The sequence below is a fragment of the Heterodontus francisci genome, unplaced genomic scaffold (assembly GCF_036365525.1).
Source record: "Heterodontus francisci isolate sHetFra1 unplaced genomic scaffold, sHetFra1.hap1 HAP1_SCAFFOLD_188, whole genome shotgun sequence".
Lineage (NCBI taxonomy): Eukaryota > Metazoa > Chordata > Chondrichthyes > Heterodontiformes > Heterodontidae > Heterodontus > Heterodontus francisci.
The window spans coordinates 919955-939717 of record NW_027140635.1 but is presented as its reverse complement, the minus strand read 5'-3'; the positions used below and the strand labels follow the sequence as shown (position 1 = coordinate 939717).

General features: G+C 46.6%; 1 protein-coding gene across 3 annotated transcripts in view; it reads left to right on the top strand.

Annotated features, from left to right (window-relative positions):
- Nucleotides 1-8251, top strand: part of LOC137360371 (NACHT, LRR and PYD domains-containing protein 3-like) — a 107688-nt gene extending 99437 nt beyond the window's left edge. For all 3 annotated transcript variants that reach the window (XM_068025836.1, XM_068025835.1, XM_068025837.1), the window contains 3 exons: nt 4040-4126; nt 4265-4432; nt 4586-8251. In XM_068025836.1, coding sequence (XP_067881937.1) covers nt 4040-4126; nt 4265-4432; nt 4586-4673 — 343 coding nt within the window. In that variant the 3' untranslated portion in view covers nt 4674-8251. The remainder of the gene's footprint in view (nt 1-4039; nt 4127-4264; nt 4433-4585) is intronic.
- The last annotated feature ends 11512 nt before the right edge of the window (nt 8252-19763 follow it).

Here is a 19763-nt window from a genome sequence, read left to right as displayed (position 1 = left end):
CCTGTTGCTCTTTATATATGTATAAAAAGCTTTGGGATTCTTCTTAATCAATCATGACAACAGACATAGATTCTGTTGTTGCTCCATAATGAAGGGAAGCAAACAGTTTAGCTCAATGAGAGAGGCAGATTCAACACAAAGATGACCAATAATAAAGGGATGAGTTAGTAATTCTCTCAGGACTAGAGAAACCAAAATGGATCCTTGTGAATTATTAAGGATTTTACAGTCTTCATATGATCAGTCATACAGGTCACAGGAAAGGGCTGATAGTTTAATTATGAAAAATCATTATCGATTGCTGTTTTTCTTCTTGTCTGTGATACATCCATTGAAGAGACACGTAGGCCAGCAGTCCGTGTACACAGAGCATCACACCCTCTTCTCGATGTGTACCATTAAGTGACGTTTACTGAAGTGTCAGCTCCCATAAGATGTGGAAGTTGGAACTGCAAACATTCAGTAACTAAGAGCAGAGCATCCGGGCAGTGACCAGCTGGTGGGAGAGCTGAGCTTTCCCCACAGGGTCTTGTTACATTACCTTAAAGCATCAATGACCCAGCAAATACAGGTCACTCAAATAGACTCTTCTGACTCAGGTGGGAGTCCTGGCTGAAGGTCATGGAGTCAGGCCCCTTTCTCATCATCCAGGCCAATACTTCAGTGAATTTGGGAGCTCAAATCAGCTGGGATAAAGGTTTAAATCGAACAGGTGGTGGGGTATTGGTCCTGAAGTACTGTCACATACAGGCCAGCGGTGGGGCTTCACACAAAGTTGGTGGCTCCTGGGTAAACTAGGGTAGTAAACCCAGTAGTTTCCCAGAATTGGTCCACTGTGTATGAGGTCCCGCTCGGAGGAAAGTTCCAAAAATTCTCCCAAAACTCTGGACCAGTTGAAATAAATAGAGAGCTAGTTTGATGAGCAATGAAGCGAGAGACTGCCTTCCCCTATAAACTAAGAGAGCAGGGATGTTTAAAACTTGTAACGGGACAGAATAAACTCTCCTTGTTAGATAAAATACTGGGGAGCAGAGTTTACAGCAGCAGTTAGCACTGTTTCACAATGTAACTAAACCTGAGGTATCATACAGATTAACATTGTATACAGAGTATAAAGTACAAGAAATCACCACTTTGTCATTTAGTTCAGGGAAAATCACCCCATTCCCCTAAAATCTGGGCCTTTAGCATCAGCAGAAATCAGACAAGTTTCTCCAACCATGACTGTGCCAGTTTCATAGTTCGACAGAATGAGATTCAACGTCAGTTAGAGGAAAATCTGGCTATTAGAATTAGAATTAGAACATTACAGCGCAGTACAGGCCCTTCGGCCCTCGATGTTGCGCCGACCTGTGAAACCATCTGACCTACACTATTCCATTTTCATCCATTTGTCTATCCAATGACCATTTAAATGCCCTTAAAGTTGGCGAGTCTACTACTGTTGCAGGCAGGGCGTTCCACGCCCTTACTACTCTCTGAGTAAAGAAACTACCTCTAACATCTGTCCTATATCTATCACCCCTCAACTTAAAGCTATGTCCCCTCGTGTTTGCCATCACCATCCGAGGAAAAAGACTCTCACTATCCACCCTATCTAACCCTCTGATTATCTTATGTCTCTATTAAGTCACCTCTCCTCCTCCTTCTCTCCAACCTCAAGTCCCTCAGCCTTTCCTCGTAAGACCTTCCCTCCATACCAGGCAACATCCTAGTAAATCTCCTCTGCACCCTTTCCAAAGCTTCCACATCCTTCCTATAATGCGGTGACCAGAACTGCACGCAATACTCCAGGTGCGGTCTCACCAGAGTTTTGTACAGCTGCAGCATGACCTCGTGGCTCCGAAACTCGATCCCCCTCCTAATAAAAGCTAACACACCATATGCCTTCTTAACAGCCCTATTAACCTGGGTGGCAACTTTCAGGGATTTATGTACCTGGACACCAAGATCTCTCTGTTCATCTACACTACCAAGAATCTTCCCATTAGCCCAGTACTCTGCATTCCTGTTACTCCTTCCAAAGTGAATCACCTCACACTTTTCCGCATTAAACTCCATTTGCCATCTCTCAGCCCAGCTCTGCAGCCTATCTATGTCCCTCTGTACCCTACAACATCCTTCGGCACTATCCACAACTCCACCGACCTCAGTGCCATCCGCAAATTTACTAACCCACCCTTCTACACCCTCTTCCAGGTCATTTATAAAAATGACAAACAGCAGTGGCCCCAAAACAGATCCTTGCGGTACACCACTAGTAACTAAACTCCAGGATGAACATTTGCCATCAACCACCACCCTCTGTCTTCTTTCAGCTAGCCAATTTCTGATCCAAAGCTCTAAATCACCTTCAACCCCATACTTCCGTATTTTCTGCAATAGCCTACCGTGGGGAACCTTATCAAACGCCTTACTGAAATCCATATACACCACATCCACTGCTTTACCCTCATCCACCTGTTTGGTCACCTTCTCGAAAAACTCAGTAAGGTTTGTGAGGCACGACCTACCTTTCACAAAACCGTGCTGACTATCGCTAATGAACTTATTCTTTTCAAGATGATTATAAATCCTGTCTCTTATAACCTTTTCCAACATTTTACCCACAACCGAAGGAAGGCTCACAGGTCTATAATTACCAGGGCTGTCTCTACTCCCCTTCTTGAACAAGGGGACAACATTTGCTATCCTCCAGTCTTCCGGCACTATTCCTGTCGACAATGACGACATAAAGATCAAGGACAAAGGCTCTGCAATCTCCTCCCTGGCTTCCCAGAGAATCCTAGGATAAATCCCATCTGGCCCAGGGGACTTATCTATTTTCACACTTTCCAAAATTGCTAACACCTCCTCCTTGTGAACCTCAATCCCATCTAGCCTAGTAGTCTGAATCTCAGTATTCTCCTCGACAACATTTTCTTTCTCTACTGTAAATACTGACGAAAAATATTCATTTAACACTTCCCCTATCTCCTCTGATTCCACACACAACTTCCCACTACTATCCTTGATTGGCCCTAATCTAACTCTAGTCATTCTTTTATTCCTGATATACCTATAGAAAGCCTTAGGGTTTTCCTTGATCCTATCCACCAATGACTTCGTGTGTCCTCTCCTTGCTCTTCTTAGCTCTCCCTTTAGATCCTTCCTGGCTAGCTTGTAACTCTCAAGCGCCCTAACTGAGCATTCACGTCTCATCCTAACATAAGCCTTCTTCTTCCTCTTGACAAGCGCTTCAACTTCTTTAGTAAACCACGGCTCCCTCGCTCGACAACTTCCTCCCTGCCTCACTGGTTTATACTTATCAAGGACACGCAGTAGCTGCTCCTTGAATAAGCTCCACATTTCGATTGTGCCCATCCCCTGCAGTTTCCTTCCCCATCCTACGCATCCTAAATCTTGCCTAATCGCATCATAATTTCCTTTCCCCCAGTTATAATTCTTGCCCTGCGGTATATACCTGTCCCTGCCCATCGCTAAGGTAAACCTAACCGAATTGTGATCACTATCACCAAAGTGCTCACCTACATCTAAATCTAACACCTGGCCGGGTTCATTACCCAGTACCAAATCCAATGTGGCATCGCCCCTGGTTGGCCTGTCTACATACTGTGTCAGAAAACCCTCCTGCACACACTGGACAAAAACTGACCCATCTAAAGTACTCGAACTATAGTATTTCCAGTCAATATTTGGAAAGTTAAAGTCCCCCATAACAACTACCCTGTTACTCTAGCCCCTGTCTGGAATCATTTTCGCTATCCTTTCCTCTACATCTCTGGAACTATTCGGAGGTCTTTGGAAGACTCCCAACAGCGTGACCTCTCCTCTCCTGTTTCTAACCTCGGCCCATACTACCTCAGTAGACGAGTCCTCAAACGTCCTTTCTGTCGCTGTAATACTCTCCTTGATTAACAATGCCACACCCCCTCCTCTTTTAAGTGTCTTCAATGTTTCCTGGGAAAAGCAAGTGAGAAAAATGATATCAGATCCAGGGTTTGATTCAGTTTGTTTCTCATTCTCTGTTTGTGTTTAGACTGAGGGGCAATAACGTGGGAGATTCAGGAGTGAAACTACTGTCTGAAGCTCTGAGGAACACTGACTGTAAAATGCAGAAACTGGAGTAAGTACCAGATGGTATTACTTTGTTTATACTAACTGGATATTGAAAATTGTATATTGTTATCAGTAACAGTAATAGTGTCATTATTTAACACTGATTAACCCTGATTCCTCTTATTTCTCTCACTGTAATCCCCAGTCTATGGGATGTCGGCCTGACTGATTCTTGTATTGAGGATCTCGCCTCTGCTTTCAGTACAAATCAGTCACTAACTGGTCTGAACCTGGGATCAAACACCTTCACAGACCGATCTGTCCCCGCTCTCAGCTGCCTCATAATGAACTGCAGGCGTCTGGAGCAGATCTGGTGAGTGTCTGTGTTATTGTTCAAATGTCTTTCAGTCACTTTTAGGGGTAACAATTGTCTGTGATTATGATTGAAATATTAATCCCAGTCTTCCTGTCATTTACACTGTTGTTCAACCTGTCTAATTCCGCTTTAACTCGTAATCTGTTTCAGGCTTGTGGAGAATCGCTTCAGTTCAGTCCGAAAGAATCAGCTAAAGTCACTGCAAGACACAAGACCAAGGCTGAGAGTGACTGTGTGAACATTTTGATTTATAATCATTTATAATGGACATTTTTGGTTGATTTTTCTGTCCCTCCACTTTCAGCAGCCGTGCTTCAGGTTTAAATCCTATTGGCTATTTAACTGGTTCCAGCTCGAGCTGAGTGAGCTTCATCTCCCATGGTGACGTCAAAAGGCCCAAGAACAGGGTCAGGAGACTGTGGTATTGACAGGACAGAGGTTCCTACAACTCTTCCAACTAGGAAAGGAAAGTGGTATTGATGTATCAGACCCACTCTCTGATTTCAATATGGAAGAATTTGTTAGTAAATTTAACTATGATATCGATTTTACTTGAACTAGAAGTTCAGGTTAAAATAACCAAATTACTGAAATTATCTTGATGTAACTCAGCATGTATGGTGGGAATTAAAGCAGACAAAGTGAAGTTAGAAAATTCCACCACATTATCCTGTGGTGGAAAGCATTATGGAATTGGGGAACTGCAGCCGAGATAAATCCTTGGATAAGAATCATTTCTCATGTCTAGCTCATAATCCAGTCAATCATTGTGATCCACTTAATCCGGAGGAGAAAAGACAGCAGCTGAAGAGCGAGCAGCCGTTAATCTGTGAGTCGAGTTGTTTAACCGCCAAACCGATAGTGTGTGCGGCCCTGTCGTTTCAGAGGTCAGACCACATCCAATGACAGTGATCCTCTTGTGATTGGGCGAGCTCACAGTAAGTGACTGCATCCCTGGTCACATTCTCCAGGAATACCTTCTGCATCCCGTGAGTAACTCGCGCCTTGAGCCCGAGATCCGCTTGACACCGTCACAGGAGAACAACCCCAGCTTCTCCAATCTATCCATGTCACTGAACCTCCTCATCCCCGCAGCCATTCTTGAGAAGCTGTTCTGCACTCTCTCTAATGCCTTAACACCCTTCCGAAAATGTGGCGTCCAGAACTAGACCCAATACTTGAAGCGAGGCCGGACCAGCTTTTTATAACTTCCTTTCTTTTGTACTCTATGCCCCTATCCATAAAGCCCAGGATCCCGAATGCTTTTACAACCTGCCCTGCCATCTACAATGATTTGTGGATATATACCCCCAGGTTGCTTTGCTCCTGAACTCCTTTAGAATTATACCCTTTTTTTTTTGCAGAAAACCTGCAAAGTCCTATTTTTACCTGGAACAATTCTATTGGAGAGACAGAAGATGCAGTCTCATCTCTTATTGATATACCAGAGATGGACATAGTATTAATCTCACATTCAGGGGCAATGCCAGCCAGTGATAAATTCCATATTTAACCCTCTCTTGCCTGTAGAAATCTCCGCAGTCCAGCAGCTCAGGGTTGCTGGCTATTCTTCCCTCTCAGTGACAGAGTGTCAGATATTAACTATTGCACTATCCCAGCAAAGCCAGCCACTGCCTTCGCTCCTCCTGTGTCTCTGCACGATTGCTTTGTGAGGGCAGGTTTGTCAACAGCAAAAACCCTGCACGGAATGATCCCAAATTGAACTTCTTTAAGAGTCAAACCCCCAGCTTTCACCAATTCTCTGGCCTGTCCCCAAGTCCCAGTTCCTATGCTCAGATACTGATCAAAGTTAATTGCAGAACATTTCCATTAATTTTTGGCTGAATGAGTTCAGAGTTCCGCACAGTCCTGCTCCTGTCCCCTTGTAAGTGAGAGGCACGCAGTGTCCCCTCTCCCCCGCTACTGCCTGCAAACTCCATTCACTCAGTGTGCGGCAAAACATCTGCCAGTGGAGAGATCAAGGTCCCCGGGGAAAGGAGAAAACAGCAGCCTCCTTCCAGCAGTGCATTGCAGATGGGCTCAGAGATCAGCATTGAGGCTGCCGCAAGTTCAAGGGGAATCGGGGATGTGAGTAAGAGGCGGAGTGGAGCAGGATCTGGTTCTTGAACATGGAGGGAGTGGAGGGGGAAGGGAAGGGAAAGGACATTCGCGGGATGTGTATAAGAGGCGGAATGGAGCAGCATGTGATCCTGGAACACGGAAGGAGGGAAGGCAGAGGGCATTCCTGGGCTGTGTGTAAGAGGCGGAGTGGAGCAGGATCTGGTCCCGGAGGGAAGGGAGTGAGCAGAGCGAAGGGAAATGACATTCTTGGTTAAGGCCTGCCCGGGTCTGCAAATGAGACCTGACCCGAGCCCGACAGAACCCCATCCAACCCGGCCCGAGTCCTTCAATTTTTTCCCATGCCCAACCCGACCATCACTTAACTGACCTTCCAGGTTTCACTTTGTTTCTTACCTGCACAAGCTTAAAATAACTGTAACAAAACCACCTTTAAAGTCCAAAAAGTAAAGTAACATTAAAGTCACTTACCTGAGGTTGTGATAGAGTGTGTCCGAGCCGATCCGACCTGAATGCCGGACCTGGAAGTGTGAGCTGACCTGATCTGAACCCGACACGTCATCGGGTTCAGGTCTGGTTGTTGGCCTTTAAGAATGGCCAATTTGCTTATCAGCCTGCGGGTCTTTGGCTGTGGGGGAAGGCCGGGGCAGCTGGCGGAGGCCCACGCGTTCACAAGGGGAGCTTGCGGGCTCCGAGCGGGCGGTGCCCAGGGCTGAACCCGGGTTGCTGGAGCTGTGAGCCTGTGGTGCTAGCCACTGCCTGTGTCACCCCGCGAGAGATGGATGTATATTGGAAACAAAGTTGGCGAAATTTTCCAGTTCAGGACGAGGGCACGAAACGGCACCAATACAGTCATCAATGTATCAGGTGAGGAGGGGGTCTGAGTAGGAATGGAACAAAGAATGTTCCATATATCCCGCAAAGACAGGAAGAACTCTGACCTATCCAGGTATCCGTAGCAATACCTTTTATTTGGAGGAAGTGAATAGAGTTAAAGGAGAAGTTGTTCAATGTTTTTACCCCAGATTCCTTCTGTGGCAGAATGTGTCCCATTGATGGCTGCAGGGACCGAGTGCACATGCTCAGCACAGGTTTTACACTGAGCATGTGCAGAGTGATCGCACTCTGCTCAAAGGAGCTGGAGAACTGAACCCAGCCAGTGTAGAGGGATGGAGAAAACTGGCAGTGGAGGGAAGAAATGGTGCAGATGGTGCCATGGGTTTGGATTTCAGCGCAGGGAGGAGGGAAAGTTTGTGGGACTGGGATTTACAGCTTTGGGGGGAAGAGGAGAGGAAAGAATGATTTTTGGAGAGGTGACTAAAGTAGTGCACAGGGGAATGTCTATGGATGTCATTTATATGGATGTCCAGAAGGTACTTGATAAACTCCCTCAAAAAAGCCTGTTTGCTGAAACTGAAGCCCATGGAATTGAAGACAGGTCAGGTTAGGAAATGAGCTGAGCTGCGGGAAACAGAGAGCAGGAATAATGAGCAGGTAATCGATTTGGCAGGATGTGAAGTAAGGAGGTAAATCCTCAACCCAAGATAGACTGTGCACTGCAACAACGACAGGCTGCAGCCAGCTGCAAGACATCAGGCCTGTGAGCATCAGCAACAAGACCAAACGACACACTGAATGGGCTAGGGTCCCTTTATCAAACACACATTAGGATAGACAGGGTGGGTGGTGTTTTTATAGCCAAGATAGAGTAGAAATGGTTTCACTGTTGGTTTTTGTTTAATAAATACGCTTGATTGATTCATCACATACCTATATATATATATATGGGAATATACAATGGATGGTAGGACCCTAGGAAGTACAGAGGGACCTTGGTGTACTTGTCCATAGATCACTGAAGGCAGCAGCACAGGTCGATAAGGTGGTTAGGAAGGCATATGGAATACTTGCCTTTATTAGTTGAAGCATAGAATATAAGAGCAGGGAGGTTATGATGGAGCTGTATAAAACGCTAGTTAGGCCACAGCTGGAATACTGTGTACAATTCTGGTCACCACACTATAGGAAGGATGTGATTGCACGGAAGAGGGTGCAGAGGAGATTCACCAGGATGTTGCCTGGGCTGGAGCATTTCAGCTATGAAGAGAGACTGAAAAGGCTAGGGTTGTTTTCATTAGAGCAGAAAAGGCTGAGGGGGGACATGATTGAGGTATACAATATTATAAGGGGCATTGATAGGTTAGATGGGAAGAAACTTTTTCCCTTAGCGGACGGGTCAAGAACCAGGTGGCATACGCACTGCCTGAAGAGGTGGTAGAAGCAGGAACCCTCACAACATTTAAGAAGTATTTAGATGAGCACTTGAAATGACATAGCATACAAGACTATGGCCCAAGTGCTGGAAAATGGGATTAGAATAGATAGGTGATGGCTGGCACAGACATGATGGGCCAAAGGGCATGTTTCTATGCTGTATAACTTAATGACTCGATTTGTGTGTGAGAGGCTGAGTGCGGCAGGATCTGGTCCCAGAACATGGAGTGAGTGGAGGGGGAAGGGAGAGAACATTCCCGAGCTGTGTCTAACAGGCGGCGTGGAGCAGGATCTGGTCCCAGAACATGGAGTGAGCCGAGGGAGGAGACATTCCCAGGATGGGTCTGTGTCCTGAACATGGAGTGAGCGGAAGGAAGGGAAAGGACGTTCCCGGGCTGTGTGTAAGAGGCAGAGTGAAGCAGGATCGGGTCCCGGAACATAAGAGTGAGCAGAGTGGAGGGAAGGGAGAGGACATGCCCGGGCTGTGTGTAAGAGGCAGAGTGGAGCAGATTCAGGTCCTGGAACATGGAGCGAGACAAGGGAGAGGAAATTCCTAGGATGGGTTTAAGAGGCGGAGTGGAGCAGGATCAGGTCGCAGAACATGGAGGGGGGGGGGGGTGGCAGGGTGTGGACATTCCCGGGCTGTGAGTAAGAGGTGGAGTGGAGCAGGATCTGGTTCCCGAACATGGAGTGAATGGAAGGTGGAAGGGAGAGGACGTTCCTAGGCTGTGAATAAGAGGGAGTGGAGCGGAATTTGGTCCCAGCACATGGAGTGAGTGCTGGGGAGGGGCGGGGTGTGGTCATTCCCGGGCTGTGAGTAAGAGGCGGAGTGGAGCAGGATCTGGTACCGGAACATGGAGTGAATGGAGGGGGATGGGAAAGAACATTCCCAGGCTGTGAATAAGAGGTGGAGTGGAGCAGGATTTGGACCCAGCACATGGAGTGAACGGAAGGTGGAAGGGAGAGGACATTCCCAGGTGTGTGTAAGAGGTGGCGTGGAGCAGGAACTTGTTCCAGAACATGGAGTGAGCAGGAGAAGAGAAAGAACATTTCTGGGATGTGTGTAAGAGGTGGAGTGGAGCAGGATCTGGTCCCGGAACATAGAGTGAGTAGAGGGAGGGGACGTTCCCGCGATGTGTGTAAGAGGCAGAGTGGAGCAGGATCTGGGCCCAGAATATGGAGTGAGCGTAGTGGAGGGAAAGGAAAGGACATTCCCGGGCGGTGTGTGAGGCAGAGTGGAGTGGGATTTGGTCCCGGAACATAAAGTGAGCGGAAGGGGGAATGGAGAAGACATTCCTGGTTGTGTGTAAGAGGCAACGTGGAGCAGGAACTTGTTCCAGAACATGGAGTGAGTGGGAGAAGGGAAAGAGCATTCCAAGGCTGTGTGTAAGAGGCAGAGTGGAGCAGGATGTGGTCTCAGAATATGGAGTGAGCAGAGTGGCTGTGTGTAAGAGGTGGAGTGGAACAAGATCTGGTCCCGGAACATGGAGTGAGCAGACGGAGTGGAAGGGAGAGGACATTCCAGGGCTGTGTGCAAGAGGTGGAGTAAAGCTGGATCTGGTCCCGGAACATGGAGTCAGCAGAGGCGGCGAAAGGAGAGGACATTCCTGGGCTTCGTGCAAGAGGCAGAGTGGAGCAGGATCTGGTCCCGGACCATGGAGTGAGCGGAAGGTGGAAGGGAGAGGATGTTCCCGGTTGTGTGTAAAAGGCAACGTGGAGCAGGAAATTGTTCCAGAACATGAAGCGAGCAGGAGAAGAGAAAGGACATTCCCAGGATATGTGCAAGAAGCCAAGTGGAGCAGGAATTGGTTCCAAAACATGAAGTGAGCGGGAGAAGGGTAAGGACATTCCCGGGATGTGTGTAAGAGGCGCAGTGGAGCAGGATCTGGTCCTGCCACATGGAGTGATTTGGGGGGGTGTGCGGGGAGGTGGAAGGGAGGGGACATTCCCGGGCTGTGTGTAAGAGGTGGAGTGAAGCAGGAACTGGTCCCGGAATATGGAGTGAGCAGAGAAGGGAAGGGAAGGGAGAAGACATTCCCGGGATCAGAGTAAGAGGCAGAGTGGAGCAGATTCTAGTCCTGGAACATGAAGCAAGCAGAGTGCAGGGAAGGCAGAAGGCATTCCTGGGCTGTGTGTAAGAGGCAGAGTGGAGCGGGTTCTGGTCCCGGAACATGGAGTGAGCAGAGGGATGCAAGAGAGAGGATATTGCCAGGATGTGTGAAAGAGGCGGAGTGGAGCAGGATCTGGTGCCAGAACATGGAGTGAGTGGAGGGGGGTGGAAGGGAGAGGACATTCCCATGCTATGAATAATAGCTGAAGTGGAGCAGATTCTGGCCCTGGAACATGGAGTGGAGGCGGAATGGCGAGGACATTCCTGGGCTCTGTGTAAGAGGCGGAGTGGAGCAGGATCTGGTCCAGGAACATGGAGTGAGCGGAAGGTGGAAAGGAGAGAGCATTCCCGAGTGTATGCAAGAGGTGGCATGGAGCAGGAACTGGATCTAGAACATGGAGTGAGCTGGAGAAGAGAAAGGACATTTCCGGGCTGTGTGTAAGAGGTGGAGTGGAGCAGATTGTGTCCCGGCCCATGGAGTGAGCAGAAAGGTGAAGGGATAGGACATTTCCGGGCTGTGTGTAAGAGGCGGAGTGGAGCAGATTGTGTCCTGGCCCATGGAGTGAGAGAAAGGTGAAGGGATAGGACATTTCCGGGCTGTGTTTAAGAGGTGGAGTGGCACAGGAACCGGTCCCGGATCATGGAGTGAGTGAATTGTGTGTGAGGGATTTTACTGACTAGGGGAAGGAGGTGCTCTTTGGTCTCCTTTTCTTTTTTGCTTTTTCAGCCTCCACAGTACAGGGGAAGAAGCTGATTGGCAAGTAATTGGTAAGTTATTCTACTTATTACATTAGATTTTTTTTTTGTAAAGCTGAGGTATGGTAGGACAGATCGACCAAGTAGATTAAGCCTCCTGTGGTATGTGTGAAGTCATGGATGCACCATGTGTCCTTGACAAACACATCTGCAGCAAGTAACACCAGCTGCAGAAGCTTGAGCTCTGGGTTTCGGAACTCGAGCGGCGGCTGGAGTCACTGTGGTGCATTCACGAGGGAGAGAACGACATGGATAGCACATTTCAGGAGAGAGTCACCCCGGAGCTTAAGAGTGCACAGGCAGAGAGGGACTGGGTGGCTGTCAGACAGACAAGAAGGTCAAGGCAGGTAGGGCAGGAGACCCCGGAGAGCATCCTACCTTCTAACCGGTATTCAGGTTTGAGTACCAATGGTTCCTCTGGAGAGTACAGAAAGAGTTATGACCAGAACACCATGGGTGGCTCAGCTGTGCAGGGAGGGAGGAGAAAAGACAAGAGAGCAATAGTGGTAGGGGATTCTTTAGATAGACAAACAGATATGCGTTTCTATGGTCACAGACGTGATTGCTGGATGGTATGTTGCTTCCCTGGTGCAAGGGTCATGAATATCACCAAGCAGCTGCAGAGCATTCTGGAGGGTGAGGGTGCACCGCCAGAGGTCGTGGTCCACATTGGTACCAATGATATAGGACGAAAGAGGGATAAGGTCCTGAAGGCTGAGTTTAGGGAGTTAGGAAAGAGTTTAGCAAGCTGGAACTTAAGGGTAGTAATCTCTGGATTACTTGCAAGGCCACGTGCTAGTGAGTATAGAAATAGGAGAATACACCAGATTAATGCATGGCTCGAACGATGGTGCAGTGGGGAGGGCTTCAGATTTGTGGGACATTTGGACCGGCTCTGAGGAAGGTACAAACCAGACGATTTACACCTGAACAGGACTGGGACAAATATCCTTGCGGGAAGGTTTCCTAGTGCCGTTGGGGATGGTTTAAACTAGACTAGCAGGGGGTTGGGAACCTGAGGGCAGTTTCAGATAGGACAATTTCAGGCCAGGGAACGGAAGGCAGAAAATTAGCGAGTGACTCAGAAAGACAGAGAAATAAAGGTGAAAAAGTGTGCAGCACAGGAATTTGGCAATGTTAAAAGGTATTTATATAAATGCAAGGAGTATACTAAATAGAGCCAATGAGCTGAGGGCATAGATAGACACATGGCAACACAATATTGTTTTTATAACAGAAACTTGGCTTAAGGTGGGTCAAGAATGGCAGCTCAACAACCCTGGATATAGATTTTTCAGGCGGGATATAGAGCAAGATAAAAAAGGAGGGGGTGTGGCATTATTAGTTAAGGAATCAATAAAAGCTTTGAGAACGAATGATATGCTAAATGAACCATCAAATAAGGCCATATGGGTGGAGATTAGAAATAAAAAAGGGGCAGCCGTACTACTAGGAGTGTACTATAGACCCCCAGATAGTGAGAGGGAGATAGAGGGACAAATATGTAGGCATGTTTCTGAGTGTAAAAATTATAGGGCAATAATAGTTGGGGATTTCAGCTACCCCAATATCAACTGGGATACAAGCAGTGTGAAGGACACAGAGGACACAAAATTCTTGAACTGCATTCAAGAGAACTTTTTTAGCCAGCACATAACAAGTCCAACGAGAAGGGGTGCAATTCTAGATTTAGTCTTTGGTAATGAAGCTGGGTAAGTAGATAAAGTAGCAGTGGGTGACCATTTTGGAGATAGTGATCATAATACAGTTAGTTTTAGCATAATCATGGAAAAGGACAAAGAAAAGAGAGGGGTTAAAGTTCCAAATTGGTGGAAGGTAACTTTTACAAAACTGAGAGGCGATCTAGCAAAAGTGGACTGGATACAGCTACTGGAAGGAAAATCAGTGGCAAATCAGTGGGAGGTATGCAAAAGAAAAATACTACAGGCACAGTCTAGGCATGTCCCTGCAAAGATAAAGGGTGGTACTGCCAAGTCTAGAGCCCCCTGGTTATCGCGAGGTTTACAGGGTATGTTGAAGCAGAAAAAGAAAGCTTATGACGATCACCAAAAACTCAATACTCTAGAAAGCCTAGAGGAGTATAAAAAGTGTAGGGTGAAGTGAAAAAGGAAATTAGAAAAGTAAAGAGAGGACATGATATTGGCAGGTAAAATCAAGGAAAACCCAAAGATGTTTTATCAGTACATTAAGAGCAAGAGGATAACTAAGGAAAGGGTCGGGCTATCAGAGATGTACCAGGGAACTTACATGTGAATGCAGATGATGTGAGCAGGGTTCTTAATGATTTTTTGCCTCTGTCTTCACAAAGGAGAGGGATGATGCAGATATTGTAGAAGAGGAGGAGTGTGAAATATTAGATTAGATAAGCATAATGAGAGAGGAGGTACTAGAGGGTCTGACATCCTTGAAAGGATAAATCACCAGGGCTGGATGGATTACATCCCAGGTTATTAAAGGAAGCCAGGGAGGAAATAACGGATGTGCTGAGGATCATTTTCAAATCCTCACTAGATACAGGCAAGGTGCCAGAGGATTAGAGGTCTGCGAAAGTTATACCATGTTTAAAAAGGGTGTGAGGGATAGGCCAAATAATTATAGGCTGGTCAATCTGACCTCGGTGTTGGGTAAATTGTTGGAACCTTCTGAGGGACAGGATAAACTGCCACTTAGAAAGGCTAGAAATGTTCAGGGATAGTCAGCATGGATTTGTTAAGGGAACGCCATGTCTTACTAACTTAATTAAATTATTTCAGGAAGTAACAAGGAGAATTGATGAGGATAGTGAAGTGGATGGATTTTAGTAAGGCATTTGACAAGGTCCCGCATGCCAGCCTGGTCAGTAAAATGAAAGCCCATGGGATAGAGGGAAATGTGGCGAGTTGGATCCAAAATTGGCTCAGCGACAGGAAGCAAAGGATAAAGCTGTTTCCAGTGGTGTTCTGCAGGGTTCAGTGTTGGGTACCCTTGCTGTTTGTGTTATATATGAATGATTTGGAATTAAATATGGAAGGCATGATTTGGAAATTTGCTGACGACACACAAATTGGCCATGTAGCTGATAGTGAAGAAGACAGCCGTAGACTCCAAAATGATATCAATGGTTTGTTTGAGTGGGCGGAAAAGTGGCAAATGGAATTCAATCCAGATAACTGTGAGGTAATGCACTTGGGGAGGGCAAATAAAGAGAGGGAATACGCAGTAAATGGGAGGATATTGAGAGGGGTAGAAGTAGTGAGAGACCTTGGAGTGTATGTCCACATGTCCTTAAAGGTAGCAGATCAAGTAGATAAAGTATGTATGTGGAATGCTTTCTTTTACTGTCTGAAGTATTGAATACAAAAGCAGGGATGTGATGCTGGAACTGTATAAAACGCTGGTTAGGCCACAGCTGGAATATTGCGTCTCGTTCTGGTCACCACAGGAAGGACATAATTGCTCTGGAGAGAGTACAGAGGAGATTTACAAGAATGTTGCCAGGGCTTGAAAGTTACAGCTATGAGGAAATATTGGATAGACTAGGGTTGTTCTGCTTAGAACAGAGGCGGCTGAGGGGTGACTGAATTGAGGCGTATAAAATTATGAGGGGCCTAGAAAGAGAAACAGGTAGGACCTGTTTCCCCTAGCGGAGAAGTCAATTACCAGGGGGCACAGATTTAAGGCGATTGGTAGAAGAATTAGAGGGGACATGAGGAAAAACTTTTTCACCCAAGGGGTGGTGGGTTTCTGGAATTCACTGCCAGGAACGGTCCTATCCCTTCCTTTCCTTTTCCTTTTGGCCTCCTTGTCTCAAGAGACAATGGGTAAGCACCTAGAGGTGGTCAGTGGTTTGTGGAGCAGCGCCTGGAGTGGCTATAAAGGCAAATTCTAGAGTGACAGACTCTTCCACAGGCACTGCAGGTAAAGTTGGTTGCTGGGGCTGTTACACAGTTGGCTCTCTCCTTACACTGTTGTCTCTTTTCTTGCCAAATGATGAGTCTCTTCGACTCGCCTCTCTTTAGCCCCGCCTTTATAGCTGTCCGCCAGCTCTGTCAATTGCTGGCAACTGGCTCCCATGACTTGTGGTCAATTTCGCAAGACTTCATGTCGCGTTTACAAATGTCTTTAAACCGGAGACAAGGACGGCCGGTGGGTCTGATACCAGTGATGAGCTCACTGTACAATGTGTCCTTGGGGATCCTGCCATCTTCCATGTGGCTCACATGGCCCAGCCATCTCAAGCGCCGCTGGTTCAGTAGGGCGTACATGCTGGAGATGTTGGCTGCCTCAAGGACTTCTGTGTTGGAGATACGGTCCTGCCACCTGATGCCAAGTATTCTCCGGAGACAGCGAAGATGGAATGTGTTGAGATGTCACTCTTGGCTGACATACCTTGTCAGGGCCTCGCTGCCGCAGAGCGAGGTACTGAGGACACAGGCTTGATACACTCAGACTTTTGTGTTCCATGTCAGTACGCCATTTTCCCACACACTCTTGGCCAGTCTGGACATAGCAGCAGACGCCTTTCCCGTGCGCTTGTTGATTTGCGCATCGAGAGACAGGTTACTGATGATAGTTGAGCACAGGTAGGTGAACTCTTGAACCACTTCCAGAGCGTGGTTGCTGATATTGATGGATGGAGCATTTCTGACGTCCTATCCCATGATGCTCGTTTTCTTTAAACTGATGGTTAGGCCAAATTTGTTGCAGGCAGCTGCAATCCTGTCGATGAGTCTCTGCAGACACTTTCCTTGTGGGATGTTAATGCAGCATCGTCAGCAAAGAGGCGTTCCCTGATGAGGACCTTCCGTACTTTGGTCTTTGCTCTAAGACGAGCTGAGAAGATGTTTCCCCTCGTGGGGAAGTCTCGAACTAGGGGACACAGTTTAAAACTTAGGGCTCTCCCATTTAAGACAGAGATGAGGAGATTTTATTTTTCTCAGAGGGTGGTTAGTCTGTGGAATTCTCTTCCATAGAGAACGGTGGAGGCTGCATCATTGAATATATTCAAGGCTGAGTTAGATAGATTTTTGATCAATGATGGAGTCAAGGGTTATCTATGCAGTCTGGAAAGTGGAGCTGAGGACATAATCTGATCATCTTATCGAATGGCAGAGCAGGCTCGAGGGGCCGAATGGCCTACTCCTGCACCTAATTCTTTTATTGTTGTGTGTTACATTCAACCAGACTGCCTCTATCCTCCTGAAGTCTGCTACTATTCCCTTCCCTGTTCATTACATTGCAGATAACACAAACCCTTGCAAACATTGAAATTATGCCCTATAAACCCAAGTCCCAGTCATTTATATATATCAAAAAGAGCAGTAGCCCTAATATGAACAGCAGTGGTTTGTGGGGGGAGGGGAATGCCACTGTTTACCTCCCTACAATTTGAAACAACCATTGATACAACATTGGCCAAAGCGTTATCAGCTCAGCCACTGCCCCTTTAATCTACGGAGCACCAATATTGCTAACTGGTCTATTATGAGGCACCATCAAGTCCTCCCCATAAGCACACTGGTCCCAGACCTCTCTGTTTGCACTGTCCCATCAAAATTCCCCAGACAGGTACAGCATGAATTGGATAGGGAGTAATGATCCTTCCACACTGTCCCATCCAATAGTCCCAGGGCAGGAACATCATGGGGTGGGTACAGAGTGAATCTCCCTCTACAGTGTCCAAAACAGAGAGAGAGAGAGACAGAGAGAGAGAGACAGACCACCAGGGTGACTGAGAGTGCAAGAAGGATATTTAACATAGGACATAGGAAGAGGAGGAGGCAAGTTAACCTGTCAACCCTGTTCCGGCATTCAATGAGATTATGGCTGATCACAGAATCACAGACTTGATACAATACAGAAGGAGGCCATTCGGTCCATCGTGTCTGTACCAGCTCTCTGAATGAACAATTCACCCAGTGCCATTCCCCTGCCTTTTCCCCATAACTTTGCACATTCTTCCTTTTCAGATAACATTGAACCTGCCTCATCCACACTGTCAGGCAGTGCATTCCAGACCTTCACCACTCGCTGCGTGAAAACATTTTCTCATGTCGCTTTTGTTACATTTCCAATCAATTTAAATCTGTGCCCTCGCGTTCTCGATCCTTTCACGAGTGGGAACAGTTTCTCCCTGTCTTCTCTGTCCAGACCCCCTCATAATTTTGAATACCTCTATCAACACATCTCTCATCCTTCTCCTGTCCAAGGAAAGCAGTCTTAACTTCTCCAATCTATCTTCATAACTGAAGTTCCTCATCCCTGGAACCAATCTTGTCAATCTTTTCTGTACTCTCTCCAATGCCTTCACATATTTCCTGGATGCAATATTCCAGCTGAGGCCGAACTAGTGTCTGATACAAGTTGAACATAACTTCCTTGCTCTTGTACTCTATGCCCCTATTAATAACGTCCAAGAACTGTATGCTTAATGAACCACTCTCTCAAACTGTCCTGCCACCTTCAATGACTAATGAACATATACACCCAGGTCCCTCTGCTCCAGCATCCCTTTAGAATTGTGCCCTTTACTTTATGCAGTCTCTCCATTTTCTTCCTACCAAAAGGAATCACTTCACATTCTCTACATTGAACTTCATCTGCCACTTGTCCACCCATTCAACCAATTTGTCTATGGTATTTTGAAGTTCTACACTAGCTCCTCACAGTTTGCAATGCTCCTAAGTTTCATAACATTCTCAAATTTTGACATTGTACCCTGTACATCAAGGTCTTTGTCATTAATATATCATCAGGAAAAGCAAGGGTCCCAACACTGATCTCTGGGGAACTCCAATACAACCCGTCCTCCAGCCGAAAAAACATCCATTAACCACTACTATTTGTTTCCTGTCATTCAACCAATTTTGTATCCATGTTGCTACGTCCATTTTATTCCATGAGCTATAACCTTGCTCACCAGTCTGTCGTGTGGCACTGTATCAGATGCCCTCTGGTAGTACATGTACACCAAAGGGATAGAGGAAGAGGAGGAGGCCATTTAACCCCTCAACCCTGTTCCAGCATTCAGTGAGATCATGGCTGATCTTTGGTCAAACTAACACCATAAAACCTGCCTCTGCCCCATATCCCGTACTACCTTCGTTTAACTAAAATCTATTAATCCCAGATCTGAAAATGAACAATTAAACCGGCATGAATTACTATTTACAGACGAGAGTTTCAAAGTTATGAAGAAATCTAAAGCAAAGATTGGAGAGGCTGGGGTTGTTTTCTTTGGAACAGAGGATGCTGAGGGGAGATTGAGTTGAGGTGTATAAAATTATGAAGGGCCGAGATAGAGTGGATAGGAAGGACCAATTTCTCTTGGCACAGATGTCCCTAAGCAGGGAAATAGATTTGAAAATTTCCACAATGAATGTCGTGGTGGTGTGATGACTCCCATAGTGGAATAGCTTGGATGTTTAAAACGGAGGGTATTCCTCTGGATCATCAGAAGTGGCCGCCTGGGTCCCAACTTCATCTACATTTCTCCCTCCTTTCCGCTGTTTCTCTCTCCATACCTATCTTTTATATGTTTGTGCACACAGCAGAGAAGGATTACATGAAATTAATATATCTTAGATTCTCCTTTTCAATCCACCCCAACAATCTGTCTCTACCCCCAACCTTATCCCTCTCTTCCTCCCTCTCTCTTTGCATATCTCACCCTCTGTCTCTCTTCTAGACTTAGTGATAGCAGGAGGGAGAGAGAGAGAGAGAGGAAGACAAAGAAAGAATATTGAAGGCACTATACTCTGTTCCTAAGTTGTGCTGAATCTGCTCTGGGAGTGTTTGATGGCCTACATCAATCGTCCATGTACAGTCCTATATCAGGTTGTGAAGAAGCAGAGCTTGTTCAGTACACAACGGGTCAAAGGGAACGATTCACTCCTGTCTGCTACTGGTAAGAGAGACTGACCTTATCATCAAGGCAACGTTTGACTGAGTGTGTCATCGTGGAGCCCGAGTAAAATTGAAGTCAGTGGGAGCCAGGGAGAAAACTCTCTGCTGGTTGGAATCATACTAAGCACAAAGGATGATGGTTGTGGTTGCTGGAGGTCAATCATCTCAGCCCCAGGACATCACTGCAGGAATTCTGCAGGGTAG